Source organism: Typopeltis vanoorti, chromosome 15, assembly GCF_054136105.1.
Source record: "Typopeltis vanoorti isolate ZY-2024b chromosome 15, IOZ_Tvanoo_1.0, whole genome shotgun sequence".
NCBI classification, from domain to species: domain Eukaryota; kingdom Metazoa; phylum Arthropoda; class Arachnida; order Uropygi; family Thelyphonidae; genus Typopeltis; species Typopeltis vanoorti.
The window spans coordinates 92,854,411-92,863,290 of NC_143563.1; the positions used below are offsets into that span (position 1 = coordinate 92,854,411).

The 8,880-nt window shown below is 32.8% G+C and overlaps 1 protein-coding gene across 1 annotated transcript in view; it reads left to right on the forward strand.

The window, feature by feature from the left end:
- The window catches only part of LOC150098981 (dermonecrotic toxin LspiSicTox-betaIE1ii-like), a 32,518-nt gene extending 23,984 nt beyond the window's left edge, over positions 1 to 8,534 (forward strand). Inside the window, exons 2-6 of the mRNA XM_090405822.1 lie at positions 2,155 to 2,398; positions 4,491 to 4,622; positions 6,529 to 6,651; positions 7,177 to 7,402; positions 7,568 to 8,534. Of these exons, the coding sequence (XP_090261948.1) occupies positions 2,155 to 2,398; positions 4,491 to 4,622; positions 6,529 to 6,651; positions 7,177 to 7,402; positions 7,568 to 7,721 (879 nt within the window). The 3' untranslated portion in view covers positions 7,722 to 8,534. The remainder of the gene's footprint in view (positions 1 to 2,154; positions 2,399 to 4,490; positions 4,623 to 6,528; positions 6,652 to 7,176; positions 7,403 to 7,567) is intronic.
- Positions 8,535 to 8,880: the final 346 nt, after the last annotated feature.

An 8,880-nucleotide genomic window follows, 5' to 3' on the forward strand; every position in this document is an offset into this window, starting at 1 on the left:
GCAATCGCACGTTTCCTCTGGGAAAATATTAATTGGACAACTTACTCTGCACGCCATTCAATAAGAGAGGTCAAGGCCTGATTTCACTTGAAAACAAGATTAGATTTTTCAGGATCATCTTTCTCCTAAATACACTTCAGTCCAATCATACTTATCTAACCACCTTCAATTACATTATGAAATCATCCACCAGAGGACTTACACTGTCCACAATCCTCCGAATGGCCAGTTCTGTGCAATCCCTCCTAACCTGCTTCATTTTTACAGAGACGCTCCACAGCGATAGAAAAATACAGACCTTCATCACTCACTGATAGGATCAACAGAGTCAGCTTTTCTTACAGATGCCACTGTTTTCGAACAGAAACATAACGAGTCTCACAACTGGCCAGCCTTTTCTTTTCCCTACATGGAACTAGGCAGGAATAAGAATCATAGGAGACCTCCTAACAGAAACTCTAAAGTGGAAAACATTCACCTACATATAGTTCGCCCACCGTTTCCAGGTCCCTGCTTCGCGTCTTTCCAAGAATAGTCGATTCATGCTGAAGGGGAGAAAAAAATGAAGGACATCCGAATTGGTCGCCAACACGCGAAATCACGTGCTTTATAGGTAAAATTTTCCAACTGTTATACAAACAACATAGTTAACTACAATAATCATAAAAGAGAAGTTAATTTTCCGACCAGTAATAATAAACAACTCATCCCACTATACGGACTGATTATCCTATTATCGGAATGGATTCTTCTTTTTCTGAGATGCGCAGAAGTGTCGAGGGACCTCAAATCGGTGAGCGAACTATACCACTGATAAACCGAAAAGCAATATCAACAGATGAAGCTGTTGTTATAAAAGCCTTTCCAGATATCGCTGCGCCTCGGGGAATTCGAATTCCTTCTAGAAACTGAAGGGAGCCAACCTTTCCTCATGTATCATCTGAAGCCTCACTTCCAATTCTTCCTTCAAACTATAAGAAAATGTACCACTTTCTCATGTCTCCAATATGAGAAAGTGGTATTTACCCTTCGCATATTCATCTGTGTCCTCATCTACAAACCTGAATATGCAGTACAATTTTCAGTGGGATCTCCCATAGAAATCAAAGTGTGCCAAAGCAGATTCCGACATACAATGAAGGCTATGACACAACATCTTGCCAACTACTAAGAAGCTTCACAAATTTCAACTTAGAGAATCGGATCTCTGTCACTTCTGCGAAGTTCCAGGTACCTTGGAACACATTTGACCTGTCCTGCAATCGAAGTGATGATCACCTATGCCCTGAACACTGCCTCTCGCATCTGTTACTACACACACACACGCATCCAAGAAGACTACTAGAATTTAGTCCACACAAAAGAGAACAGACACAGAACATGCAACTTCCTTTTCATCTGCGCTAAGGCCGCCGTCATCTACAGCTTCTACCTTAAGCACACAAGAGATAATCAACACCCATCTATTACCAAATCGGAACAAACTCTCATGTAGAATATGATTCCACATGAGGGTTTGTTCCGATTTCAAAGAAACAAGAAAAGAAGCCAAATTCATTGAGGAGTGAATCCAACTGGTACCCTGTTCTGGATTTGCGACGACGATACACTTTAACTGAAAGATAGCTAAGAGTAACACTGAATTGTAATGTTGACTCCTTTACTAAAAAGACAAATCCTCTCGACCACTCATGTGTCGTTTGCCTCCTTTCTATTGTATGTCCAAAAAGAAAATCCGTTTTCTCTGTAATATATTATTATAATATAATATGTAAATAGTCCATTAAGTGTGCATCACACACTAAAAGGATAATGTTTGCGTGTTCACAAAACCCCTGTTTGTTTTCACCCAGTAAGTTCGTACAACCACCATATTCGCAATGTTAAAGGAGGCAGTTTAGGAAATAAAATACGGGCTATTTATGTTAAAAAAAAAAAGAAGAGACCTCTATACATATTATTGTTATTTTTACAAACACTAAAGTCATAATAACATAAATACTTTAAGTTAATAACTAAAAATATAAACTTCATTATAAAGTAGTATTTATTTATTATAATTATTTATTATAAAGTAAAAAAAAAAATGGTAATCGTAGAATTTAATATAAAATACATTGCTTTACTTATTAATAAAATGCATTCTATATGTAGGTATTTTTAGTGTGCGGTATTGTTCGGCCCATCTGGAATATCGGCCACATGGTGAATGAGAAGGAACAAGTCGATGAGTTCCTAAATCTTGGAGCAAATGCCCTTGAAACAGATGTTATGTTTTCCACAAAAGGCATAGCCGAGTACACCTTCCATGGCGTACCCTGCGACTGTTTCAGAAGCTGCCTCAAATGGGAATATTTCGAATCGTATCTGCGGTACATAGAAGAATTAACTAGTCCAAGTAAGAATACCCTTTATCTTCAACTGTTTGTTTAATAGGTACTTAATAGTTAGAGTAATTAGCTTTCATAAAGAAATAAATGATTAGTTGTTCATAAAAGTATAATGAAAATTAATTTTTTAAATACAATTAAATAAAAATTATAATAAATATATGTACAAAATAGAATTTATTTTAAATTACTAAGATGTCGTTTATTAAAAATAATAATAATAAATTTATGAAGTTGAATGTACAAATTTGTATAAGACCCCGTGTGGTGGCCGGGATAAGAATAACCCCACTGTAGCCCATGCATGTCGTACGAGGCGACTAAAATGGATACCCAGGGAGGGTAATGGATGGCAGTGCTGTAATCAATGAAGTTTTAATTGAGGATCGGCTATTGTTGTTACTCTCCTGCCATGATCAGAGCTTATAGCACTATATTACCCCATCCATACATTTTCTTGTACAGATAACGGGGAATATGAAAAGCATTCTTGCTTCACCCATCTATCCAAAAAAAAAAAAAATCGTATTAGGCGATCCAGGGTAACGGATGGCAATGCTGTAGCCAATGAAGTTTTAATTGAGGCTCGGCTATTGCCGTTACCCAGCCGTGACTAGAGCTTTTAGCTCAATAACACCCCATCCACACAGATTTTCTTCATTCAGATGACGGGATAAAGAGTCAAGGACTCAGTCCATCTTCCTCCTACCCCCCCAAAAAAATCGCATAATAAATATATTATGCTCAATTCTGCTCAAAAAGGAGAGAATTTAAAAGGATTATATATTAAAATAATTTATTTGAATGAATTAATTTAAAAATCATTTAAAGGGATCCTTAATATTCAATGACTTTGTAAAATGTGATTAAATTTTAATACTGTAATAGATAATAACATCAAATTTTAAAATTAATTTATTATTCAAATTAAAATATATCACGGAAACGGAACTGCCAAGTAGGAAAAATATTAATATTCAGTAATATGTTATTGTTTTAAATACATAAAAGGAGGTTTTAAAATAGATGCTAAGTTATCAAAAAACAACAGCAACAAAGGAACTAATATTAGTTCCTTTGTTGCTTATAAGACCTTTCCCCCCCCTAACCAATTAAATATATAAATTTAAATTAAATAGTTTACCAAAACAAGCCTTAAAGTACAAGTCATTAGGGAAAAGAAAACTAGGACGTCCTCTTAAACGATTCAACGATGACTTCTAAGGCCGGAACAGGCCATGCTAAGCCTAAATCCTTGATAAGTATGATGATGATGATGATGATTAAATAGTTATTTAACTCTTTAATTTAAGAGTTAAATAACTCTTAAATAAGGAGAAATATCCATAACACGTGACTCAGATGAACACTTGAGTACTTTGTACTGACAATATTTCTTCAAATAGAGAGATTTCCAGTATCTTATTATGAACTCAGTTGCAAGAGTTTATCACTGTTGCGATGACGTATAAAGGGAATTTCAAGGTCACATTGTAGTATAGATCATGTTGCATTAGGGTCAAATTCTCGTACAGTTTTAGGCGGTGTCCAAATATGTCCAAAAACCTGTTTCTTTGGGCGAACATATTATTATCTAGATAAGATGAAATTTTGCAATCCCACGGGGTTAAGGAACTCATACCTTGAAGATAGCATAGCACAAATCTTTCTTTCTATCTTTCTATTTCTATATATATATTTCTATAGAAATAGAAATTTCTATAGAAATTTATATATTTCTATAGAAATGGAAATTTATATATATAATAAGGTGTATTCATTTATTATCCAAATACTTTAGATTGGAGAGATAAAAATTAACTGCATAAAATTATGTTTAATAAAAATATATTTTTTATTTAAATCTTTATTTAAGTATAATCAAAATTTGCTTGTGAAGTTTCTTCAGAATTAATTTTCACATTTCTAAAAATACCATATTAATCAAAGGTATCGTTGGCATATTTTCTACATGTATTTAATCTACACATGTAAGTATTTAAAAGATTGCACAAAGAAGCAAATAAAGAAATAGGGCTAGATGGGTTAAAAGCATCCATTTTGTTTAAATTCTTATTTGGCTTGGCATTTTATTTTCAGGTAGTTCCAAGTATCGCAAAGAAATGATTCTTCTTATGCTCGACCTTAAAATTTCCAGGTTAACGTTTAGTGCTAAGCAACGGGCTGGGATAGATATTGCAAATAAACTCATCAGGCTGTTCTGGAAAAATGGTAAGTTTCCTCATATAAAGCAAGGTCATGTCTTTGATTTGATTACAGTGTGCAGATTCATAGATAGAAACCCTTCATATTTGCAGTAAATTATGCGTAGATGATTGAGTAGCAAAGTAAATTACAACCCACTGCTACTGTTCCCAAGTGTATGAGCAATAAGCAATTTTTAGACAATAAAAACAGAAAAGAATTTGTTATATGCAATGAACAGCTATAATTGCCCGGATATGATGCAACAGACTTTTTAATAAAAGTCAACATGGAAACAAATCAGCTGATGACAGAGGTGGCGCCACGTGGTGACAAAGAAAGAACTATTTTCTTGCACAATACTACTAAACTTATACATCTCAGTAGACAAATATTATTTAGTCACACTTGGTTTATAATATTCACAATAGTAAATTTGTATAAAACTATATAAAAACTTGAAAATAAACAAGAAAAAAGAAAAGGAAAATCTGGCATTTGAACCAAGGAGATGCTCGATAAAACGCATTAAGCCACAACCTCTGAAGCGATTTAAAAAAAAAAAAAAACAACGTAGCTTTGTGTGCAAGTTAACATCTCTCAGACAGTTAACAAATAATATTAACCAGAACTTTGAATCGAAGTCCATTATACTTGCGTCTTTAAAATCCATAAGCATTATATTAACCAATTTCCATTAAAATATGACATTTTCTGATATAAAGACAATATAGTCATGGTATCCATCCATAATAATGGATGGATGCATCCATCGTAATGATGTAAGTCTACACAAACATGCAACGCGATAATAATGTAGTCATAAGGTGACAATAATGTTTATTTATATATGTAATCATTTGTATATAATCGAAAACACTTCACAAACGCGTGAAAAATTTAATGATATTCAAAAACTCACGCACCCAACCCAGCTAAGTATCTCACTATTCGACATCTGTCCTACTGTACACCAATTAAAAACAAAACCATCGCTAAGCTCAGTACAACACAACACCTCGCACCTCACCTCGATGTTGATCTATTATAGCTCGCTATATCGGATGAGAAAGACCGGATGAGATTGATTAAAATGTTTTTCGCACCCTAGAGACAATCTAAACTCAGGTCATACATGGAAAATAAATACACAGCATCCTTTTGACGACACTACGGGACACTTTTGTGGCAAAAAACCCTGATATGTGATAGAATAATCCTGCCATCTTCATACAGGACTAGATGATTCACCGTCATCACCAAAAAATAAAAAATAAATAAATAAATAAATAATAATAATAATAATAATAAAGACCTAAGTGATTCCTCTATGCTTTTCTCCATTGAAGGCTCATCTTCCTATTAATGTATTTGTCTTAATTGACCAAACACCTTGGCTTATATAAAAGTCTTATTTCAGAATACGATCCTCTAAACGAAGTTTATAGCGCATCTGGCAATTCAAAATCGCAAACATGAAACTGGACGTAGGCGGGTATTCACGTGAATCTTATTTAAGATGTAATGAGGCCATCAGGAGTCTGCTATCTTTGGAAACTCTAGGTCATCTGTGATCGAATAACATAAGGATGGCCTTCGTCTTTTACGGCTATGGACGTGTACCCCGTCTACATCAATGGTGGCGAATAAAAGTGATTTGAATGTGGTAAACAAGTTCTCGCTTTTGTCTTATCTGATTATCAGCATTTTTTGTAATTCAATCATTAATAAAGATACATTCTAAACCAGAATATTTTGCGTGTAAACTACGCATGCTTTTTTTTTATTTATTGCAAGCCATTTTAAATGTTCAAGTATTGATCGTTTGCCTCACTACTGTAGTTGTATTGTTTAGCTCGTGTGTTATCTGTGCTATTATCAATTTAATAAAAATGTGGCGTAAACATCCTTCGTTTGATTGTTGTTTCTGTAGGATTGGGCGATACTAAAGCGTACATCATACTATCACTTCCGTACATCCGGGACAAGGCTTTCATTCCTCCTTTTTTAGATACTTTGAAATTTTACAATCTGACAAAACTGGAAACAAAATTTGGTAAGTGCATTACTTCGTTTTAATTAATTTATACATTGATTGTATGTACTCTAATTATAATTAAATAATTACAATTATATTTACTGATTGTATATAATTAGTAATAAAACATTTCTTTAATTCAATTTCTATATAATTAATCACATTTCGAGAGTGTGACGATCCTTACGTGATTAATTTTTTATTTATTTATTTTTCTTCAGAAATTTTATGAAATTCATTTAATATCAGAGATCTTAAAGCAGAAATATACATTAAAAAAACGATTGAGCTATTGTAAAGACGATACAGTTCTGGATATAACTATCGTTGACTTTCGAACGGTGTAAGTATCGTCACAATCCTAGTTTTATCGACGGAAGTCCTATGTCTAATTTTTATGAAATTGACTTCACTAAAACTGTCCTAAATAAGAATTCTGTTATTTACCTTATAGAACAAATTATTTTTCTATTAAAATAATTTGTTCAAACTTGTGAATTCGTATGAAAATTCACATAATTTTTCTTTGTTTGCTTGGCATAGGCTGGGAATTATCTGGTAATGAAAATCTTAACAGTATTAGTGCCTCGTGGGAAAGGATGAATATTAATAATAATATATGGCAAGGAGATGGAATTACTAATTGCCTTCCTAGAAGTACTCGAAGATTGCGTGAAGCTATAAGAATAAGGGACTCTCCTCAGGGATTCATTGATAAAGTGTATTACTGGACACTAGACAAGAAATCAACTATGAGAAATGTATTAAGGTAAGCATTTCCTTCCTCCTGAACTAGACTTTCGGCGCGCGTAGCACGCTAAATGTGGAAGGAAAATAATATATTTAAAAATGATGCATATATAAATGTAATTAAACTGTTTAGTTAATTAACCTGTACATATTATTATATTCTTTTTTTTTTTTTTCCATTTAGGCTAGGCGTTGACGGTATGATTACCAATCATCCAAGTAATCTTGTGGAGGTTTTACAGGAAAGAGAGTTTTCTTCACGATTTAGAATGGCAAATGCTAGTGATAATCCGTGGGAAAATATATCGAGACTAATTAAATCGTCCACTCTTCGATAGTGATACAAACAGTATCGACAAAAACTGTAATCGTGTTAAGCGATTTACATGACGTTAAAATAGCAACTGTGATTCCCTTAAGGAAGAGTGCATTTAAAGTATATGCTCATTATAAACTAGTCATTCATATACAGGAATCATGGGGGGGGGGGATCAACTTCTGCTGCTGTACACGATAAGGCACAAGTCGAGATTAATATTCCAAACTTCAACCAAAGATTTTCATTCAAATGTTCTGTGTTCCCAAATGTGGTGTCTGGTGTGTGTGTTTTTTTTTTTTTTTGTGCGTGGTAAGAAGAGCACGAAATGAAGACTGAACTGTTTGAACTCTGTTTATATTTTTTCAATAAAAAGGCACAAAATACCATTAAGGAAACAATGCTTGGTTGCGACCGTAGTTTCTGTACTTAATGACATCATGAGAAAAATTCAGATGACTAGCCTTTATGCCTGAATAGACCTGAAAATGGAAGTACGTAAACTAATGTTAAAAATTTTCATTTCCATTTAACAAAATGGTGTTTCAAAAAAAATCGAATTTTTATTTCCAAAAATGATTTTTATTTAAAAATATATGGAATTTGAATATTTACTTAAAAGAACTAAGTTTTTATATATGAAATATTTATATACTCGAAATATATGGGATTAATTATCGTTAATCCCAAGCCATGGGTTCGTTTACTCATTCTTGATGCGAAAATAATTGAAATGACATGTTCTCCATGCAAATCTTGGAATTTGGAAAATTTATATTAATTTAGGAAAAAAAAATCATTCCTTAAATATATAAAGGAATGATTATTTCACTGATTTAAATTAAAGAAGAGCTAATTTTAAGTACTCTTAAATATAATTAATTTTATGAATTAGAATGTTCGAATAAGGAATTTAACCAGTAATCAATAAATGAAGTTAAAAAAAAAAAAAGGACGAATTATTTCTTGTTGTTTGGATGAAAAATATTAATTAATTAAAATGAAATACGAATTTAGAGTTGAACATTGATCATACATTTCATGATCATTTGTTTCCAATATAAGCTTTTCAATATTGTCTTCTTCGTTTATTTATTTTATGTACTTTTCACAAAACATTGTGAAAATATTTTTTTAAGGTGTGAAGCACAGTTAATCATACCTTCACCAGATGGCAGCAC